At 43.0% G+C, this 23,228-nt stretch overlaps 1 protein-coding gene across 3 annotated transcripts in view; it reads left to right on the forward strand.

Moving 5' to 3' along the window:
• Nucleotides 1-14,200, forward strand: part of GALNT11 (polypeptide N-acetylgalactosaminyltransferase 11) — a 35,010-nt gene extending 20,810 nt beyond the window's left edge. For 2 of the 3 annotated variants that reach the window (XM_024739188.1, XM_024739187.1), the window contains exons 7-12: nt 5,877-5,994; nt 7,312-7,464; nt 7,903-8,121; nt 9,522-9,626; nt 13,126-13,263; nt 13,493-14,197. In XM_024739188.1, coding sequence (XP_024594956.1) covers nt 5,877-5,994; nt 7,312-7,464; nt 7,903-8,121; nt 9,522-9,626; nt 13,126-13,263; nt 13,493-13,624 — 865 coding nt within the window. In that variant the 3' untranslated portion in view covers nt 13,625-14,197. Of the gene's footprint in view, nt 1-5,876; nt 5,995-7,311; nt 7,465-7,902; nt 8,122-9,521; nt 9,627-13,125; nt 13,264-13,492 lie in introns of all 3 variants that reach the window. The other variant, XM_024739189.1, reaches the window with a different exon arrangement.
• The last annotated feature ends 9,028 nt before the right edge of the window (nt 14,201-23,228 follow it).

The following is a 23,228-nucleotide window of genomic DNA, read 5'->3' on the forward strand; positions in this document are numbered from 1 at the left end:
TGAAGTTGGCTCTCCCACCTCAGAGGCACAGCACTGACTCCTAGCTGCAGCACCAAGAGCCTTTCATCCACATGGCTCAGAATAAAAGGGAGAAAAAGTAGAGAGAAAGAATTAGTAGAAGTAAGACGACAGAAAGGAAGAAAGGAAGGAAGGAAAGAAAGAAAGAGGGAAAGGAGGGAAGGAAGAAAGAAAGAAGAAAAGGAAAGAAGGAAAGAAAGGAGGGAGGGAGGAAGGGAAGGTGGGAGGAAGGAAGGAAGGAGGGAAGGAAGGAAAACAGAAGGAAAGAAGATAAAGTAAAATAAAGTAAAATATAATAAAGTTATTAAATTAAAAAATAATTATTAAAGAAAAAACCGGACAGATAGAACCTTAGGACAAATGGTGGAAGCAAAACTATACAGACAAAATCTCACACAGAAGCATATACATACACACTCACAGAAAGAGGAAAAGGGGAAAAAATCATAAATCTTGCTCTCAAAGTCCACCTCCTCAATTTGGGATGATTCGTTGTCTATTCATGTATTCCACAGATGCAGGTACATCAAGTTGATTGTGGAGATTTAATCCGCTGCTTCTGAGGCTGCTGGGAGAGATTTCCCTTTCTCTTCTTTGTTCTCACAGCTCACAGGGGCTCAGCTTTGGATTTGGCCCCGCCTCTGCGTGTAGGTCGCTGGAGGGCGTCTGTTTTTTGCTCAGACAGGACGGGGTTAAAGGAGCCGTTGATTCGGGGGCTCTGGCTCACTCAGGCCGGTGGGAGGGAGGGGCACGGCGTGCGGGGCGGGCCTGCGGCGGCAGAGGCCGGCGTGACATTTGTTGCACAACCCTGAGGCCCGCTGTGCGTTCTCCCGGGGGAGTTGTCCCTGGATCCCGGGACCCTGGCAGTGGCGGGCTGCACAGGCTCCCCAGAAGAGGGGTGTGGAGAGTGACCTGTGCTCGCACACAGGCTTCTTGGTGGCGGCAGCAGCAGCCTTAGCATCTCCCGCCCGTCTCTGCGGTCCAGCTTTTAGCCACGGCTCGTGCCCGTCTCTGGAGCTCCTTTAAGTAGCGCTCTTACTCCCCTCTCCTCGCGCACCGGGAAACAGAGGGAAGAAAAAGTCTCTTGCCTCTTCAGCAGCTCCAGACCTTTTCCTGGACGCACTTACGGCCAGTCTTGGCGCACTAACCCCCTGCAGGCTGTGTTCACGCCGCCAACCCCAGTCCTCTCCTTGCGCTCCGACCGAAGCCCGAGCCTCAGCTCCCAGCCCTGCCCGGCCCGGCAGGTGAGCAGACAAGCCTCTCGGACTGGTGAGTGCTGGTCTGCACCGATCCTCTGTGCGGGAATCTCTCCGCTTTGCCCCCCGCACCCCTGTGGCTGCGCTCTCCTTCGCGGCCCCGAAGCTTCCCCCTCCACCACCCGCAGTCTCGGCCCACGAAGGGGCTTCCTAGTGTGTGGGGACCTTTCCTCCTTCACAGCTCCCTCCCACTGGTGCAGGTCCCGTCCCTGTTCTTTTGTCTCTGTTTTTTCTTTTTTTTTCTTTCTTTTGCCCTACCCAGTACGTGGGGAGTTTCTTGCCTTTTGGGAGGTCTGAGGTCCTCTGCCAGCGTTAAGTAGGTGTTCTGTAGGAGTTGCGCCACATGTAGATGTATTTCTGGTGTATTGTATAGCACAGAGGACTCTGCTCAGTACTCTGTAATAACCTCCAAACTCGGAACTCCACACTGCAGAGGCCCTCCTTTCAACGTGCTGCCTCTCCCCTTCTCCGCAGGTCACAAGCAGAGGCCTATTGTCATTTATTTCAAAATATTTTCATTGTTATGAAAATATTTACAGGTAAGAAGGTAAGAAGTCTTACCTGTAGGTTATTTAGCAGTGCATTTATTATTTTACAGGCATACGGAAACTTTATAGTCGTTATTTAATCCTAGCTTACACTGTGGTCAGAATTTGTATTCTCTGCAGTTAAGGATGAGATGCTGTATTTGTTGGGTCGTTTATTGTGTTGTTCAAATATTCTATATATTTTTTTTTTTTTTTGCGGTACGTGGGCCTCTCACTGTTGTGGCCTCTCCCGTTGCGGAGCACAGGCTCCGGACACACAGGCTCAGCAGCCATGGCTCACGGGCCCAGCCGCTCTGCGGCATGTGGGATCTTCCCGGACCGGGGTGCGAACCCGTGTCCCCTGCATCGGCAGGCGGACTCTCAACCCCTGCGCCACCAGGGAAGCCCTCTATATTTTTATTAATTTTTAATTCACATGTTCTATCAGTTATTGAAAATGGTATATTAATTTCCCACTACAGTTGTGTGTCTGTTTCTCCTTGTAGTTCTTTATATATTTTCTTCATATATTTTGAGGCTCTGTTAATAGATGCATGACAGTTTAGAATTATTAAATCTTCTGGTGTTGAAACCATTTATCATTATGAATTGTATTTCATTCTGTACTTCTAGAATAGTGTCCCTTTTGCTGTCAGTCTTCCTGTGGTCACATATTTATACGTGTCCCTGTAAGCAGCATGTAGTTGCTTTTGTTTTGTTTTGAAGCCTGTGTGGAAAACTTTGTCTTTTAATTAGGGCTTAGCTGATTACTGACATGTTTGTGTCTGTGGTTACAGTGGTACTGTTTGCTTTCTGTCTGTTCTGTGTTCTGTTTTCTCTGCTCTTACGTGCTTTTGGCCTGAATTCCAATTATTCTGTTCCCAGCTGCCACCCATTATTAGACATTATAGTTTCTTACCTACTGTTCTGTTAGTGGTTACCTTAGAAAGTACAGCCTTCATACTTGACATATCAAAGTGTAATATAGATTGGTATTTTCTCCAAACAATGCAAGGATATCAGAATGTTCATACTCCAGTTATCCCCCTTCAAGTTATATTGCTGAAATGTACACGTGTGTTTGGGGGTGGTGGTGTGGTGTGTGTTTTTGTACTTTTGGGCCATGCTGCACGGCTTGCAGGATCTTAGTTCCCTACCCAGGGATCCATCCCGGGCCCCCTGCAGTGGAAGCTCGGAGTCCTAACCATTGGACTGCCAGGGAAGTCCCACGTGTGTATTTTTTTTAACCCTACAAGACTTTTTTATGTAACCATTATTCATTTACGTTCACCCACATATTTCCCCTTTTATGTTACTTTTTATCCTTTCTGCATCTGCAGGCTTCCATCTCGGATTTGTTTCCATTTTGACTAAACACATTTTAGTGTTTCTTTTGGTTGGACCTTCAGGTGATTATTCCTCTTTTTCTGAAAATGTCTTTGTTTCACGCTTTGTGTGTGTGTGTGTGCGTGCGTGCGTGCAGAAGTATTCACATTTATTGGTTCAACTACGGTACCTAACATTTGCTAAACATGTATTTCACACTAATTGGTCACATTTCCACAGGTTGTCAGTTCACAGAAAAGGGCCCATCCCTTGCCAGATGGCAGGGTAGGAGGTACAGAGAGCCTGGGTAGCAGAGCCCGCCAGCTGTCACTTGGTCATGCAGGATTGATGGAGCCAGGTTGGCGGGCAGCCCTTGGCCGGCCCTTTGGGGATAGAGGCTTAGAGATATCCTATCTCAACTCCTACACAGGACTGTGGGTAGAGGTGGGCCTCAGGTAGGTAGCCCAGGGGTAGGCTCATGGATGAACGTGCCACCAGAGCTCCTGAAGGTGGGGTCATGGGAGGTGGTATTCTCTGTGCCTTGGATCATAGGAAGGAAATGGAGGCCTCTTCAAGGGGTTGTAGCCCCTGGCTGGACAGGTGGGAAGGACTCCCCAGACATGATACAGACATTACAGCGCAGACACAAGCCCCTACAGCAGGCCTGGGATGGCAACACAGACAAAAACACCAACACCCCAGGGCAGGTGGGGTTTCTTCCCCAACAGAAATGTGGAGACAGAGCAGAAGCAACAGTATTCTTTTCCCACAAGATTCCTCAGAGAGAAATAGACCGGGACGTCACTCAAGAGGTTTTTTTTTTTTCCTTTTCATGGAAATTTGAGTCAGCAGCATTATCACCTGTTGTAAGATATTTCAGAGAAAGAAAACAGTGGTCACCAAGGGGCAAAAATGACCCCTGGCTGGCAGGGCTGGCTCCAGGATTTGGAAGGCCAGCCTCCACCAGTAAGACAGCTTTTTTCTTGGGCTTGAAGCAAGCTCTGGCCTGATTCACAGGCTGCCACTGATTCCTGAGCAGGCTGTGGCTCAGGGGGACTGGATTAGGCAGAGGGACCAGGCACCTTGTGAGCTGGTAGAGCCGGGGTCACTGTGGCTCATGTGGCAGGACAGCCAGAAGTCTTCACGTCTCAAGGGAGCCCAGCTGTGGCCAAAGAGGAAGCCCCAGCGTGTTCTCTGGGGCCCCTGCCTCTGAGGTAACAGTCCAGGTCTGGCTCCCAAGACCAGAAAAGAAGCCGTTGCTTGTGGTAGCCAGGAGAGGGGTTTCTGGGGACCCTGTAATTAAATACACATCCCTGAGTTGTGGCCCTAGAAACCCTTGCCTCAAGGCTAATCAGTTTCCAGCACCTGGTGGAATGATTGCCGTTTCTTATCCTGAGACACAGATAAAACATCATTTCACAGACACTGGACATAGATGCTTCAAGCTGAGGGAAAAGGGAGGAACGATCCCCTGCAAAGGCAGAGAGGGGAGGGCAGGGGGACTCTCATGGGTCAAGTTGGGGAAAGAGTGGTGGGTTTGTTTACTTTTTTGTTGGTTTCACCATTATTTTGAAGACTAATTTTACTTGATATTCAGTTCTTGACTGGCAGGTATATTCTTTCAGGACTTTGAAGGTATCATTCAAGAACCTTCTGGCTTCCACTGTTTCTGGTGAGAAGCCAACAACTAATTGTTTTTCTTTTGAAGGTAATCTCTCATTGGCTGCTGACTTATTTTTCTGTCTTTGTCAGAAATGTCTTTCAGATGCATAAATTTGGTTTACTTATTGATAGCGTCTAATTATCTGCCAAATTCTCAGTCTTGTCTCTTACGCTTGAACATATTGAACAGTTAAAGTCTCTGCCTGATAACGCTGTTATCTGAAACCCCTGCACATCTGTTTCTGTTGCAGATTGTTTCTCTTATTTTTTTCATTCATGTGATTTATCTTCCTGATTGCCTGGTTATTTGTTAGTTTGCTTGTTTATTTTTAATGCTGGACATCGTATATGAAAAATTATGGAGGTACGTTCATCCTGGGGTGGTGTTTTCTCCTGCAGAGACCGGCTTCTCTTCTGGGAGGCCGCTCAGAACACTAGACGCCACGCCCCCGGTGCGGTTCGGCCAGTGAGGTCATTGGAAGCCGCCTCAGGCTCTGGGGAGCCCGTCCACATCAGTTCTCAGGAACGCAGGGGTTCTCGGCTGTGGCAGGACTGACCTTTAGGGCCAGAGAGCTCTCCGTCGCGGGTGCTGCCCTGTGCGTCGCAGGGTGTTCAGCATATCTGGCCTCTACCCTTCAGATGCCAGTGGCACCCCTCCCCCACGGCTGTGACAGCTAAAAATGTCTCGGGGAACCACTGGCCTAACACATGTTTGAGTCCAATTCAAAGTGAGACGTTTGTCTGTTCTCTCCTTGGCAGGCCGTGGAGCCCAGTTTTTAATCCCAGTGGCTCTATGAGACTGTTGAAGGAATTAAGTAATTCAGGTGGATTTCTGTCAACAGTAGTTATAATCAATTTTTAAAAGTACTTGTGATACTTAGAAAAGTAGCCTTCATTTGCCAGGGACTGCGATCTAGAAAATTAAGTTATGGGGCCCAGCTCATTCCCTCATAAATCAGACAAAATGTTTCATAATAGTTAATCTAGTTTCTGTTAGTAATGTTCTAAAGCTGCACTGAGTTTTTAAAAACAAGAACGGTAGATAATTGACTATAGAATTGATACAATAATTGTTTTCCTTTTCTAGGTCACCTACAATGGCTGGAGGATTGTTTGCCATGAACAGAAACTATTTCAGTGAACTTGGACAGTATGACAGTGGCATGGATATCTGGGGAGGAGAAAATTTAGAAATATCATTTCGGGTAAATTTTTTTTTGCATGCTTGATTATTAACTGTGTACAAGGATATAATTTTCATTCATGAGCCCATATTTTCTGTAAATTGTCTTTGACTGTCTTTATTAACAAATTGTCCTTAATGAATACTACTTTACCACAATCTATAATGTGGATAATCCCCATTCAAAATATCAAAAGCCTGTAAGAAGCCTTGCATTTATTTTGTAAGAATTTAGAAGTGATAGTTGTAATGAATAGTTGGGTATGTATTAAGAAGTCTTCATGTGCATTTAATCTAGAGTTCTTTCTTTGTCCATTTGTTAATCTTATTTGATAACCCTAGATATGTATAGTTGGGGTCATCAGATTTTCCTGACTGCGTGAGACCATCCTGGTTCATAGCTGATCTCCTGGAGAGATTATTAATAGCTCCTCATTTCACTTTCAGGAGTAGCCCAGCTGATAAGATAAATGATATCAACACCTGCGTATAGGTTACTGAACCCTTTATATATACCATTCCCTCCAGCTGCTAAGGTTGGGCAGATGACAGCTGTGGGTGGGGTCTGTGGCTCAGCTGTGGTGGTAAGACGGTCTTTGGAAAAGGCAGAAAGAGGGCAAGGGAAGAATTCAGATTTCTCTCTCTCAGCAGAGGGCCCCACTCCCCGCCTCCCATCTCCCGGTCTGCCTAACAGATTCCCCCCTGTTCAGATACCCTAATACCTTGTGCATATGCCATTTCATATTTTTGCAAATGTATTTTCCTACTTAATCTTTAGAATTTGAAAGTTGCAAGGTAGAATAGATATTATTAGTTCAGTCTTTGTAGATAAGGTAATTGAGTCTCATAAAAATTGAAATAACTATATAAAGTAGCTCAGTCAAGGGCAAAATTTAGACCAGAACTAAGATCTGAATCTTAATCTAGAGTTATTCTGTATATTTTATAAAAAAATTTTTTTTTTTCTAAAAAATGGTGTTTGTATGTGTTTCGTGAGAAAGTACCTGTAGAACTGAGATTAGAGGATTGATGAGTAAGCATTCTTTGTCCCTAAGTCCTGAAGGTCAACTTCCTTGATGTGTTAAAACAACACGTATGGTAAGTACAATTTTAGACACAGGGTAGTAAAAGAATATTGCACTTAGAGTTTTGTTTCTTTTTAATCGTAAAGGCAGATAATTTTTTAAAATACACACTTTGACTTTATTCTATTTGAATAGTTATATCTAATAAGATAAAACCTCTTGCAAGGTTTCACAAACACCTGTTTCATGAAAATTCGTGCATCGATTTCACAGCACTGTGAGGAACCATTAACACATATTCTGCTTCTGACCAGATTTGGATGTGTGGAGGTAAGCTCTTCATCATCCCTTGCTCTAGAGTTGGACACATTTTCCGGAAAAGGAGACCATATGGTTCTCCAGAGGGCCAGGACACCATGACACACAACTCCTTGCGGCTGGCACATGTCTGGTTGGATGAATATAAGGTGAGATTAAATCTCTCACCGAGAAGGATGGATGATAAGGCTAGTAACTCCGTTGGCTTTGGCTGCTTTTCTCTCTTCTCTTTACCCAGTCTTTCACTCATTTTTGTTGTGACTCCTTTTTAAATTTCCCAAGCATCTAGTCTGTGAGAGGTAATATAGCAGCCAGCACCAGAAGAAACTGTGCTTCTCTTCAGTTTCTTTGTCCTCCTGTCCCCTCCTGTGACTCCCACAGAGCCTGGCCCCTCTTCTGCTCACTGGGCTTTGCTCTGACCCAGTCCCCCTGCTTCCCCTGTCAAGACCCTGCACACATTGTATTCCTTCCCACCTCCTCTTCTGCCATACGCAACCCTCAGTATTTTCTTTGTAATGGCTTTTTTGAGGTGTGATTCATTTAAACAAAAAAATCTATTATTTTTCATTTTTCTTTTTTAAATGCAGGAGCAGTATTTTTCCTTAAGACCTGATCTGAGAACCAGAAGCTATGGAAATATCAGTGAGCGTGTTGAATTGAGGAAGAAGTTGAATTGTAAATCATTTAAATGGTATTTGGATAATATTTACCCAGAGATGCAGATATCTGGGCCCAATGCCAAACCCCAGCAACCCATTTTTATCAATAGAGGGCCAAAACGCCCCAAAGTCCTCCACCGTGGAAGGGTAAGAAAGTGATCCTAGCAAAATGTTTCATTAAATGTTGTGTGATATAATAAATGACATTGTAGACTTAAAATATTTAAGGATAGCCCCTGGCTTGCCTTCCATTATATTATTTTTAGGAGAATTTCCTCTACTCAGGTGTAAGACCTTAGAAATTTTGATATCTTTGCTGTTTATATTAAGATCCTCTACCTGCCAGTGTTAAAGAGAACATGGCTTCTCTAAGTTATGTGCTGGCTTCCAAGAGGATAGCTATAAATGTGAATATACAAATAAAGGCAATGTGAGTGAGTGTAAAATTCACTTGTTAGAGACCAGTCCAAAAAGGAAAACAAAGGAGAAATGGGGGCAGCTGTATACTGCTGGCCTCAGCTCTGGAACTGAGTGCAGACACGAAGTGAAAACTGGTGGTCAGGGTCTAAGTGGTGGTACCAAGTCAGGTTTTACATCCGACGTCCTGAGCAGTCATCTGAGCTTAGCAGAAACCCATTGATCAACCGCAATTCTTTAGATATTCCCTTTTGGTTCTTATAAAATTTCTTCAGTTTTATAATATCACTTCAATTTTAGATGTCTAGCCATAAAATCATACCTTTTTCTTGAATCATTTCTTAGAATTTGCTTCCTGAAAGTGTAGATATTGTAATTGTTGCCCGAATTTCCCTTTTGTTATAAAGAAGGCATCCCTCTCCTGGTTCTTTCACAATGCCAGCAATTCTTAAGTGGCTAGAATTAAGCCTAGAGCCTTCTCCTATCTTGTTGTTCTATCTTATAAAAGTCATCAAGGTGTTTCTTATTAGGTGTTTTCTCGTTAAGTAAAAATAGGTACCAGTGTATGTCCATATAGTTGAAATCCCTTACCATTATTATTTTTGCCTTGCATATCTAATCACATTTAATATTTAAACTAATCGTTTTACTTAGACTAGATACTCTTTGCTTCTTTTATGTATCTCACCTTTGGCACTCCTCTGGCAGTTTTAATCTGTCTCCAGTTAGGTATGTGTATTTAATTATGTACTGTCCGTTTGTGCCTTTTGTTCTTATTTCCTGAGTTTCATTTTAAGGTTCTTTAGTGGAGAGATGGTATTTAATTTCCTTCCTCCCCTATAGCAGATTAGTAAACTTGTATCTTTAGGTAGAATTTCTACTTGACACTGCCTGCATGTATTGTTAAAATTGCCTATAACCTTGAAGTCTCTACTGTGATACTCCTATGTGCTAAAGCTAGAATTCAGTAATAAACAATGCTTATCTTTTTATGACCTTTAGAATCCATACCTCTGGAATAATATTTTCGTATTTCCTCTAAAACCTCCTTTTCTAGCATTCTAAGGCATCTTCTGACATTGGTCTTTCTATACCTACCAGCTTGTCAAGAGCAATCTCTTCTTTTACAGCTCTACCACCTCCAGACCCACAAGTGTCTGGCGGCCCAGGGCCGCCCAAGTCAGAAAGGAGGCCTAGTCGTGCTTCAGGCATGTGACTACAGTGACCCAAATCAGGTGAGTCAGGCCTCTGGGCTCCCAGCCAGTCCATGGACAGTGTCCTTCAGTGAAGGAAAGGGAAGCTGCTGGCAGTCAGCCTTGAGGAGGGAGGGGCAGACATCAAGATTTTAATCTGACTTTTTAAAAATTATATTGTTTGGGGGTTTTTTGTTTGCTTTTTAAAATTTGTTTTAATGAGGCATATTGATTTATAATGTTGTGTTAATTTCTACTGTACAGCAGAGTGATTCAGTTATACATATATATATTCTTTTCCATTATGGTTTATCACAGGGTATTGAATATAGTTCCCTGTGCTATACAGTAGGACCTTGTTGTTTATCCATTCTCTATATAATAGTTTGCATCTGCTAATCCCAAACTCCCAATCTATCCCTCTCCCAACTCCCCTCCCCCTTGGCAACCGCAAGTCTGTTCTCTGTGTCTGTTTTGTAGGTAAGTTCATTTGTATCACTTTTTTTAGATACCACAAATAAGTGATACCATGTGATATTTGTCTTTCTCTGTCTGACTTCACTTAGTACGATAATCTGTAGGTGCATCCATGTTGCTGCAGATGGCATTATTTCATTCTTCTTTATGGCTGAGTAGTATCCCATCATGTATATATGTGCCACATCTTTATCCAGTCATCTGTCGATGGACATTTAGGTTGTTTCCACGTCTTGGCTATTGTGAATAGTGCTGCTACGAACATTGGGGTGCGTGTATCTCTTTGGATTAGAGTTTTGTCTGGGTGTATGCCCAGGAGTGGGATTGCTGGATCATATGCCAGCTCTATTTTAGTTTTTTGAGGAACGTCCGTACTGTTTTCCATAGTGGTTGCACCAGTTTACATTCCCACCAGCAATGTAGGAGGGTTCCCCTTTTCTCCACACCCTCTCCAGCATTTGTGATTTGTAGACTTTTTAATGATGGCAGTTCTGACCAATGTGAGGTGGTACCTCATTGTAGTTTTGATGTGCATTTCTCTTATAAGTAGCAACGTTGAGCATCTTTTCATGTGCCTGTTGGCCATCTGTATATCTTCTTTGGAGAAATGTCTATTTAGGTCTTGTGCCCGTTTTTCGATTGGATTGTTTCTTTTTGTTGTTGTTGAGTTGTATAAGCTGTTTGTATATTTTGGAAATTAAGCCCTTGTCAGTCACATCATTTGCAAATATTTTCTCCCAGTCTGTAGGCTGTCTTTTCGTTGCTTACAGTTTCCTTTGCTATACAGAAAGCTTGTAAGTTTGATTAGGTCCCATTTGTTTATTTTTGCTTTTTTTTTTTTTTAACCTTGGGAGACTGACCTAAGAAAACATTGGTACAATTAATGTCAGAGAATGTTTTGCCTTTGCCTATGTTTTCTTTTAGGAGTTTTACGGTGTCCTGTCTTGTATTTAAGTCTTGTGTATTGTGTGAAGGTGTGTTCTAACTTCACTGATTTACATGCGGCTGTCCAGCTTTCCCAGCACCACTTGCTGAAGTTACGTTGTTTACGCTGGGAATGATTTTAGAGATTTTAGAGATCATCTATCTAATACTGTTGTGGTCTCCTTTGTACATTTTCCCTACCTCTGGTCATTGCTTGTCATAGTAATATTTTTGTTTAGAGCATTATTTGTACTTTGCAGTTACACAGAATGAATTTGAGTTACATAGAATTAATTGAAAGCTATATGAATTTGTTAGAAATGGCAAAGGACATGCATCTTCTTTCTGGCCCAGAACATTAAATCTGCATTGGATGAATCAGAATATCTTTTGTAGGGCTTCCCTGGTGGCGCGGTGGTTGAGAGTCCGCCTGCCGATGCAGGGGACACGGGTTCCTGCCCTAGTCCGGGAAGATCCCACATGCCGCGGAGCGGCTGGGCCCGTGAGCCATGGCTGCTGAGCCTGGGCGTCCGGAGCCTGTGCTCCACAACAGGAGAGGCCACAACAGTGAGAGGCCCGCATACCGCAAAAAAAAAAAAAAAAAAAATCTTTTGTAGAGTTTTCTGTGAAATGGAGTTTTCCTAACTGATTTTTCGTAGTTCATCAGAGGAAACAGCACAATTTCAATTCATGTCATTCACATAATTTATTCTTAACTTATGTGTCCTTTCAGCGATATTAAGTGAACCTAAAAACAAGCAGAAAACTTACTGCAAACTGCTTTGTATCTGATAAAATAGCATAACCTAACATTGGTCTAATCTCCTAGTTTTAGTGCCATGTCGTAAGTAAGCAAGCTTCATTTACTTACGTTTCCATTTGAGTGGTGGATGGGGTCATTCAAGAATGAAAAGAACACTTGGGCCCTTTTTGGATAGAGTGTGTCCTTTGAAATTTCATAGATCACATCTTATTTCTAGGAGAGTTCATGCACACTATCTAAGGTGTTAACATACTGGAAAACATGGTTTAAAGAGGGTTTTGTGCCACGTCTGGGTGCGAGAGGTGTCAGTGTTGTAGACACGGAAGTGTTAAACTGCAGTGAGGATTTGGTGGTTTAGGTTGTAGTAGGATGAGATTGGTGAAATTTGTTCCAGAAACTGCAGGCGGTCTGAGGAGATGGAGTTACACTCTCCTGTCCGTACTGTGTCGTGCCTGCACAGAACTGCACTTACACCCTAGCCACAGGTGGCTGCTGCATTGGTAATTTTATTTCATTTCCTCAGTCACACGTGACACACTCCCAGCGCTCCGGAGCCGCGTGTGGAGATTATAAAGCATCCGCGTTTGTGTTTACCGGGGCTGTCATGGCGCCGATGGGGAGCCTTCTCTTCGTACCAAGAGGCAGCACACACACGTTTTGGGCCTGTAGGTAGAAGCAGTAATGAATAAAATAATTCAGAGGATAGGAGAAAACGTTTTCCTTTTCAATGTAGTGATGGTGCATGTTGGAGAATAAATGTATTCATTGCACTTGGCCATTTCAGCCAGTTTCAGGCCTTTGTTCTTGAAAATAATCTGAGACACCATAAAGACAACTATCCTCAAAGATCCTTTGCACGTCTAAGGAGAATCCTGCTTTGGGGCCATCAATGAAACTGTAATCTCAGTGCAGCCGGGAACAGAGTATACTGTTCCACAGGGTGATGGGATATGACAGCTTAAGCACATCATCACTGCCCAACAGATGAGGGAAATAGGAAAATCATAGCCTCAGGTGTTTTCTTTGTACAGAAGGCAAACCAGCCGCCTCACTGGGCTCCTTCAGTTCTACACAGTGTGAGAATTACAAGCGTCGTGTAACTGCGGAATCCTGGAATTGGGGAGGAGCTACAATCTTGTGCTCAAATACAGTCAACTAAGTTAATTCAACCACTGCTCACATTTCTTCCTGGAATTGCACCTCACTTCCTCCTGTGTTAATTCACTCCATTTTCAGATAACTAAGCTGGTCTGTTCCTGCTGTAAGAGACCACACGAAATCAATCCCTTCTTCCACAAATGTGTGAAGTGTCGCGCCGTCTGCATTTCAGAATCTGAAACAAAACTTGAGGTTTTGATCTTTCACTTTCTTCCTTAGATTTGGATTTATAATGAAGAGCACGAATTGGTTTTAAACAATCTCCTTTGCCTGGATATGTCAGAGACTCGCTCATCAGACCCCCCACGACTCATGAAGTGCCACGGGTCAGGAGGATCCCAGCAGTGGACCTTTGGGGTGAGGAGACAGACAAGGCTGAGGGAGGGAGCACGGCAGAGGGACTCATATCCTGCTTACCTTGTAGGAGGTTGTTCTGAGTTTGTAGCATCCCATAAATAAGTAAGTAATGTGAGATGTTCCACGTCTCTTCTAGATTACTGTCTCTTCTTTACCATATTCTGGCAATAAGTTTTTAACTTAAAGCAAGTAACTGGTGGTGTTTCTCTTACCACCACTTTATTTTCAGAGGAATAATCGGCTGTACCAGGTGTCAGTTGGACAGTGCCTGAGAGCGGTCGATCCACTGAGTCGCAGAGGCTTTGTCGCCATGGCCATCTGTGATGGCTCCTCCTCACAGCAGTGGCATTTGGAAGGTTAGGGTGGATGCTGTGGCTGGAACGGTGATTTGTCATGCTTGTCCTCAACATGGAGACGCCTGGGACCCTAGCAGAGGGGAGACAGCAGCCACAGTAGAGGTCGCAGCCCCGAGTCACCATCGGGAGGTGAAGAAGTATGGTTCACCAAGAGGTTCAGGTCATTTCTCAACTGCTGTTAAGGAATTTCTTACTTACGGTAGGAAACCAGAATGCAGTTTTAACTCTCTGAAGAGTCAGGTTTGTATAGAAGGATAAAGCCCAGGAAATTGACATGTCTTTTCAAATTTATTTATGCTTCCTTTTAATCCCCTTAAATAATGGAGTGGCGTTTATCTGATCAGGAACTTGTCATGATTTCCTTTCTTAGAAGATTTTGTAGATGACAGTTAATTTTTTTTTTAATTTCTAATACCATGTTCTAAATAGTTTTAAATAAACTGATTGAATCCACATTACGTTTAACTTCAGAAGGCATCATTTATAAGATTATATTTAAGAGAGTTAACTATTATAAATTATTTTGATGAATTATGGTACTATATACATTTACAATAAAGGATCCTTTTAATTATCTAGGATTTTTTGTCTTCTCTTTCATTTTGTATTGGGGTCTCTAGTCTGAGTTATCCAATGTATGTGATACATGGTAAGAAATGCACAGGGATTCGGCTGATGAACCAATAATAGGTAGGTAGCAGCCCTAACCTTAGGGATGTTTGTTTCTTAGCTTGAACTGTGTGAGTCTGAAGCTGAACGTATGTGAATTTGAATACTTTAAAGTTACGTGTGAAACACCCAGGTAGAGTTGTTAAATAGGTGTTAAAGTTATTTGGATATAGAGGTCAGGATTTCAGATGACATTTCAGTTAGAGATATAAATTTCGGAATCATCTGTATATACTGTAAATGTCCTAATATAAAGTGAGTTTTTTCCCCACCAAAATTACATCTCAGAGGAGACATAGTCTCATAGGATATTTTTTCAGTTATTTTATCTGGACACACAAAGCAGTTTAAGTACCAGTTTGAAACATGCTGGAGAATAATATATTGTTCGTATTTATACTAAACATTTTGTCTGTCATTTAACTTTAAAGACCAGATGGTGGTACATATAGGATACAAAGAGCAAGATGACAGATTAAATGTAAATGGGTCCAGTTGACCCTGGCTTGTGTCCGCACGGCCTCACCAAGTGTTGTCAGACGACCTGCGTGAGGGCCCTCAACTCTTGGAAACGAAGTCCAGCCCCCGTGGCACCTTGGAAGCTCCTAAGTAAGTTAGGTGGAGATTGGCCAGGATGGTGAAGTAGAAAGACCCTGAACTCACCTGTTCTAATGGGCACACCAAAATTACAACTATTTGCAGAACAACCATTGATGATAAAGACCAGAACCTACCAACCAGAAAAGAGCTACTACAACCAGACAAACAACGAGACAGGTAGGAGGGATGGAGTCGCCATTGCAGTCAAGTCCCATACCCCAGGTGCGTGACCCACAAACGGGAGAATAACTAACTAACTACAATTGTAAAGGTCCTACGAAAGGAGTGTGAAGGGTCCAAACCCCACGTTGAGCTCCCCAGCCCGGGGGTCTCACACTGGGAAGACAAGCTCCAAGAGAGCAGTTGGCTTAAAGGCCAGGGGGCTTGCTTTCAGGAGTCACAGAGGGCTGAGGGAGGTACAGCCCTTCACCCTTAAAGGACGCACACAAAATCTCACATGCTCCGGGAACCCAGGGCAGAAGCAGTAATTTGGAAGGAGCCTGGGTCAGACCTACCTGCTGACCTTGCGGAGTCTCTGGGAGGCAGGAGGCAACTGGAGCTGCCCCTGGGGACACAGATGCTGGTGGCAGCCATTTCTGGCAGCTGGTCCTCTCGTGGGGACATGGGTGCTGGTGAGCACCGTTTTGGAATCCTCCCTCTAGCCTATTAGCCTCAGGACCCAGCCCTGCTCTGGCCCAGCAGCCTGTAGGCACTAGTGCTGGCTCACTTCAGGCCAGGCAGCCAAGTTTGGGCACAGGCAGAGCCCCACTCACCAACAGACAGGCTGCCTTAAGACCCCCTGAGCTGGCTGCCCCTGGACATGGCCCTGCCCACCAGAGGGCCCAGGACTTGGCCCCAACACCAGTGTGCAGGCACAAGACCCAGGACCCCCAGGAGCCTCCAGTCAAAGACCCTGGGCCCCCGTGCCTCCCGTCAACAGGCCTCCTCTAGCCTCAGAACCAGCCTCATCCACCAGCCAAAAGAAAACCGAAGCCCTGCAGCCTGCAGCCCCAGTCCACCTACTAGCAGGTTAGATCCTGACCTGGGACTAGCTGGGCCCTGGCCGTGCCCACTAGCAGGCCAACGTAAGTTTCAGGACATCCTGGACCCTGCAGCCAACCGTCAGGAACTGGCCCTACCCATCAGCAATCTGATACCAGCTGTGGGACTCCTGGGCCCTGGAACCAGACTGCAGGACCTTGCTCTGTCCACCAGTAGGCTGGCACTAACCCCAGGGCCTGGCTTCACCCACCTGTGGGCAGGGAGCAGCCCCCGGGGGTCTGCAGCCAGACACCTCGTGACTCAGCCCTGTCAACCAGCAGCCTCTGCACAAGGCAGGGCCAAGCCTACTAGACTGCCCACAGTAGTCAGCCCGCCACAACAGAAGGACCCACACAGCCCTCATAGGGGGAAACCCCAAGGCATACAGCTCTGGTGAGGAGAGGGGAGTGTGCTGCTCGCATAGATATCTCCTACAAAAGGCTCCTTCACCAAGATTGGGAGATGTAACCAACCTACAAGATACATACAAAATAGGACATTAGGCAAAAGGAGGTGACAGAGGAACATGTTCCCAACAGAGGACCAAGAAGAACTAAGTGACGTGGAGACAGGCGACCTACCCAAAAGGAGCTACCAAAAGGTAGTGGTCGTAAAGATGATGAAGGAGCTTGGAGAAGAATGGGTGCACAGAGCAATAAGCTAGAAGCTTTTAACAAAGAGGAAATATAAAGAACAACCTAACATGAGGAATTTAATAACTGAAATGCAAAGTACACTAGAAGGAATTAATGACAGTAGACTAAATGGGGCTTCCCTGGTGGCGCAGTGGTTGAGAGTCTGCCTGCCAATGCAGGGGACACGGGTTCCTGCCCTAGTCCGGGAAGATCCCACATGCCGCAGAGCGGCTGGGCCTGTGAGCCACGGCCGCTGAGTCTGCGCGTCTGGAGCCTGTGCTCTGCGACGGGAGAGGCCACAACGGTGAGAGGCCCGTGTACCGCAAAAAAAAAACAAAAAAAACCAGTAGACTAAATGATACAGAGGAACAATGAGCTGGAAGACAGTGGTGGAAATCACTGGTGCTGAACAGAAAAAAAGAATGAAAAGAAATGAGGACAGTTTGAGAGACCTCTTGGGCATCAACAAATGCACTAATATTCACATTATAGGGGTTCCAGAAGGAGAAAAGAGAGAGAGGTGCTGAGAACATATTGAAGACACAATAGCCAAAAACTTCCCTAACTTGGGAAAGGAAACAGATATCTCGGTCCAGGAAGCACAGACAACCCCATACAGGATTAACCCACAGAGGAATACACCAAGACACATTGTAATTGAGATGGCAGAAATTAAAGAGAAAATATTTAAAGCAGCAAGGGAAAAGCAACAAGTTACTTACAAGGAAGCTCCCATAATATCAGCTGCATTTTCAGCAGAAACACTGCAGGCCAGAAGGGAGAGGCATGGTATATTTAAAGTGGTAAAAGGGGAAAACCTACAACCAAGAATACTCTACCCAACAAGGCTCTCATTCAGATTTGATGGAGAAATCAGAAAGTTTTACAGAGAAGCAGAAGCTGAAAGAGTTCAGCACCACCAAACCAGCTTTACAAGAAATGTTAAAGGAACTTTTCTAAGCAGAAAAGGAAAAGCCACATCTAGAAACATGAAAATTATGAAACGAAACAGCTCATCAGTGAAGGCAAAGATAAAGGTAGGAAATCATCCACGTACAAAGTTAGGGTTAAAAGACAAAGTTGTAAAATCATTTATATCCACAATAAGCAGTTAAGGAATACACAAAATAATTAGGTGCAGAATATGACGTCAGAAAGTAATCATGAGAGGAGGGGAGTACAAATGCAGGATCGTTCAAATGCATTTGAAATCGAGAGATCGGTAACTGAAAACATACATGTATACACACATACTCATACATACACACATCTCATGGTAGCAACAAACCAAAAATCTATAATAGATACACAAAAAGGGAAACCAAACATAACACTAAAGATAGCCATCAAATCACAAGAGAGAAAAACAAAAGAAGGAACAAAAAAGACCTACAAAAACAGTACGACAATAAGAACGTACATATTAACAATTACTTTAAATGTAAAGGGACTAAATGTTTCAATCAAAAGACACAGAGTGGTTGAATGGATACAAAAACAAGACCTCTACATATGCTGCCTATAAGAGACTAAGTTCAGATCTAGGGACACTCACAGACTGAAAGTGAGGGAATGGAAAAACGTATTCCATGCAAACGGAAGTCAAAGACAGAGTAGCACTACTTACATCAGACAAAATAGACTTTAAAACAAAGACTGTTACAAGAGACAAAGAAGGACATTACATAATGATCAAGGGCTCAGTTCAAGAAGATGATTTAACAATTGTAAACATATACGCACCCAACATAGGAGCACCTAAATACATAATAGCAAATATTAACAGATGTAAAGGGGAAAATCAACAGTTACACAACAATAGTAGGGGACTTTAACACCCCACTTATATCAATATACAGATAATCCAAACAAAATCAATAAGGAAACAAACACTGGCCTTAAATGACAGATCAGATGGACTTAACAGATTTATATAGAACATTCCATCCAGAAGCAGCAGGATACACATTCTTTCTTTCAAGTGCATGTGGGAACTTTCTCCGGGATAGATCACATGCTAGGCCACAAACCAAGCCTTGGCAAATTTAAGAATGAAATCATGTCAGGCATCTTTTCCAACCACAACAGTATGAGACTAGAAATCAACTACAAGAAAAGAAGCCTGCGAAAACCACAAACACGTGGAGGCTAAATAATAAACTACTAAATAACCACTGGATCTATGAAAAAAACAAAGAGGAAAAAAAAAATACCCAGAGGCAAATGAAAACTCAATGATCCAAAATCTATGGGATGCAGCAAAAGCAGTTCTAAGAAGGAAGTTTACAGCAATAGGAGCTTACCTCAGGAAACAAGAAAAATCTCAAACAACCTAAGCTTACACTTAAAGGAACTAGAAAAAGAATAACAAAACTCAACATTAGTAGAAGGAAAGAAAGATCAGAGCAGAAATAAGTGAAGTAGAGACTAAAAAAAAACATAGAAAAGATAAATGAAACTAAGGTTGGTTCTTTGAAAAGAACAAAACTGATAAACCTTTAGCCAGACTCATCAAGAAAAACACATGGACTTCCCTGGTGGCGCAGTGGTTAAGAATCCGCCTGCCAATCCAGGGGACATGGGTTCAAGCCCTGGTCCGGGAAGATCCCACATGCCACGGAGCAACTAAGCCTGTGCACCACAACTACTGAGCCTGCGCTCTAGAGCCCGCATGCCACAACTACTGAAGCCCTAGCGCCTAGAGCCCGTGCTCTGCAACAAGAGAAGCCACCGCAATGAGAAGCTCATGCACCGCAACGAAGAGTAGCCCCCGCTCGCTGCAACTAGAGAAAGCCTGCGTGCAGCAACGAAGACCCAATTTAGCCATAAATTAATTAATTAAAAAAATAACAGTATACTAAGAGGATCAAACACCATGATGAAGTGGGATATATCTCAAGGATGCAAGGATTTTTTGGTATTTACAAATCAAAGCAAAAGCTTCATCTGCCGCTCCCCATCGCCTGCATTACCGCCTGAACCATCCCCCCACCCGCCATCCATGGAAAAATTATCTTCCATGAAACCAGTCCCTGGTGCCAAAAAGGTTGGGGACCACTGCTGTTGGTAAGGACACAAATTGGTGCAGCCACTATGGTAAACAGTATGGATCTTTCCCAAAAAACTAAAAATAGAGTTGCCATATGATCCAGCATTCCCACTCCTGGGTATGTATATGAAGAAGAAAAGACACTAATTCGAAAAAATACATGCACCCCAATGTTCATAGCAGCATTATATGCCATAGTCAAGATATGCACACAACCTAAGTGTCCACCAGCAGGTGAATGGATAAAGATGTGTGTACACACACAGTCACACACCCACAATGGAATACTATTCAGCCACAAAAAAGAATGAAATTTTGCCATTGGTAACGATATGGATGTACTTGGAGGGTATTATGCTAAATGAAATAAGCCGGAGAAAGACAAATACTCTGATATCACTTATATGTGGAATCTAAAAAATAAAACAAACTAGTGAATATAACAAAAAAGAAACAGACTCACAGATACAGAGAACAAACTAGTGGTTACCAGTGGGGAGAGGGAAGGGGGTGGGGAGGGGCAAGACAGGGTTGGGGGTTAAGAGGTACAAACTACTATGTATAAAATAAGCTGCAAGGATATATTGTACAGCACATGGAATATAGCCAATATTTTCTAATTGTAAATGGAGTATAACCTTGAAAAATTGTGAGTCACTGTGTTGTACACCTGAACCTTATATAACACTGTACATCAACTATACCTCAATAAAAAATAATTTTTTTTTTTTGTAACTGGGTCTAAGTGCCCCCAGTTAGAAGGCAGAGATGGTTAGATTGGATAAAAATGCAAGATCCAACTATATGCTGCCTATCAGAAACTCACTTTGAAGATGACGACACAAGTGAATTAAAAAGGAAAGGATGGGAAAACATGTATATGCCTGTTGAACACCAACTGGAAGACACCTAGAGTGGCTATATTAATATTAGACAAAGGAGATTTCAGAGCAAAGAATATTCCTAGGGATAAAGAGGGTCGTTTCATGATAAAGGTGTCAATTCATTAAGAGGAAATAATGTCTAGCATTTATATACGTAATAACACAACTTCAAAATATCAACATACATCATCAAACAACTGGATGAAACAGTAGGATATGGAAAACTCGAACAGTACTATTAACCAGCTTGACATAGAATACTCATTCTTTTCGAGTACACATGAAATATTTACCAACAGAGATCACATTCCAGGATACTAAAGGAATCTCCATAAACCTTTTATACAGACTTACACAAATTCACCTCATGCAAATCATATTAGCAGTCAATAACAAGAATAACAGTATTAGAAATCAATAATAAAAAGATACCTGGGGGAATTCCCTGCTGGTCCAGTGGTTAGGACTCTGCGCTTTCACTGCTGAGGGCCTGGGTTCAATCCCTGGTTGGGGAACTGAGGTCCCGCAAGCCGCGCGGTGCAGCAGTCAGACAGTCAATAAAAAATACCTGGAAAATCTTCAAATATTTGAAAATCAACTGAGAACATACTTCCCAATACTCTGTGGGTCAAAGGAGAAATCAAAAGGCTATTTTCAGCTGCCCGAAGATGAAAACATAACATACCAAAGACTGTAGGAGGTAGCTAACTCAGTACTTGGAAACTTTACAAACTAAGCTGTATTAGAAAAGAATAAAAGTTTAAAATCAATGACAAGCTTCCAGTTTAAAGTAGGAAAAGAACAGCAAGTTAGAAGAGCAGAGAAGCAGAGGAAATATTAAATATTAGGATGGAAATGAATGAAAGAGAAAATAAAAAATTAATGAAACCAAAAGCTGGATCAAGAATATTAATCAAACTGTTAAAACCCTAGTCCAAAAAATAAAGAGAAATTACCAGCATCAGTCGTGAGAGTGGCAACTTCACTCGAGATTCTACAGATGTTAAAAAAGATGAGCAACCGGAACTCTCACTCACTGCTTGTGGGAACACAAAAGGGTGCAGCCACTTTGGAAGACAGTTCGGTAGTTTCTTGCAAAACCAAATATACTCTCATCATATGATCAAAACCCTGCACACAGACGTCTACAGCAGCTTTATCTGTCATTGCCAAAACTTGGAAGCAACTCAGATGTCCTTCAGTAGGTGAACGGATAAATAAACTGTGGTACACCTAGACAATGGAGTATTTAGTGCTGAAAAGAAATGAGCTATCGAGCCACAGAAAAAAACACGGACGAATCTTAAATGTGTTATTACACAGAAAGAAGCCGCCTGAAAAACCTACGTACTGTATTTTTCCAGCCCTGTGACATTCTGGAAAAAGGAAAACCATGGAGACAGTAAAGTATCACTCGCTCCCAGTGGTAGGGCCGGGGGAGGAAGATGAATAGGCAGAGCACAGAGGATTCCTCAGGCAGTGAATCTCCTGCATACGCTACCGTAATGGTAGTTAAAACCCACAGAAGGCACCAAACCAAGAGTGAACTGGAACGTCAGCTGTGGGCTTCGGGTGACAGCGATGTGTCAGGGCAGGTTAACGAGCTCTAACGCAGCCCCCGCTCTGGGGCAGGGGTGTTGGTGGGGAAGCCGTGTGCTCTACAGTTCCTTCTCGGTTCTGCCGTGAACCTAAAATTGCTGTAAAAAATAAACTCTATTTTATTAATGAGTATGGGCTTATTAGGAACCACATTTCTGCCAATAAATTGGATATCTTAAATGAAATGAATTCCTTGAAGGAAACAAATTTCCCAATTTCTTTGAAGAAGAAATAGATACCCTGACTGTCCCTACACCTGTTAAATAAATTGAATTTGTAGTTTAAAAACCTTTCCTCAAAGAAAACTGCAGGCACAGATGGTTTCACTGATGAATTTTATCAAACACTGGAGGAAAAAACTGTGTAATACACAACCTTTTCTGGAAAACTTCTATGAAATTTTGACGTTATGAGCAAGCCTTAACTATTCATCTTAAAAGCAGTACACCAGGAAATCACAGGCCAGTGTCCTCCATGAATACAGAATTAAAATTTCCTTACAAAATATTGGCAAATCACATCCGGTATACGTAAGAAGGATGGTACATTATGAACAAGTGGGTTTTATCCCAGGAATGCACAGCTGCTTTAAGATTAGAGAATTAGTGTTAATTATGATTTAATAATACAAGAGAAAAGGCTAAGGATCTTGCAGGAAAATCAGAATCCAATACCCATTAACAGTAAAAACTCAGCAAACTAGAAGGGAAGGAAAATTCCTCAACCCGATAAAGGGCATCTATGGAGAACTACAGGTAGAGTATCACTAAAAACAAACAAATAAAAAACTGGTTTAGGAACAAGGTAAGGATGCCCGTACTTACTACTTACATTCAACATTTGTAGTGAAAGCCTTAGCCACTGCTGTAGGCAAGAAAAAGCAATAAAAAGGCATGTACATCGGAAAGGAAGACGTAAAACTGTCGCTCTGCAGACTATGACCAAGTGTGTAGGAAATCACAGGGGTTTCAAAAATACTACTAGATAGAGTAAAGGAGTTTATCAGGATCACAAGAGAAAAGGTCAACGTAAAAATGAATTGTGGGGATTCCCTGGCGGTCCAGTGGTTGAGACTGTCTCACTCCCAAGGGCCCGGGTTTGATTCCTGATCGGGGAACGAAGATTCTCACAA

This window comes from Neophocaena asiaeorientalis, unplaced genomic scaffold, assembly GCF_003031525.2.
Source record: "Neophocaena asiaeorientalis asiaeorientalis breed wild unplaced genomic scaffold, Neophocaena_asiaeorientalis_V1.1 scaffold145, whole genome shotgun sequence".
Taxonomy (NCBI): Eukaryota; Metazoa; Chordata; class Mammalia; order Artiodactyla; family Phocoenidae; genus Neophocaena; species Neophocaena asiaeorientalis.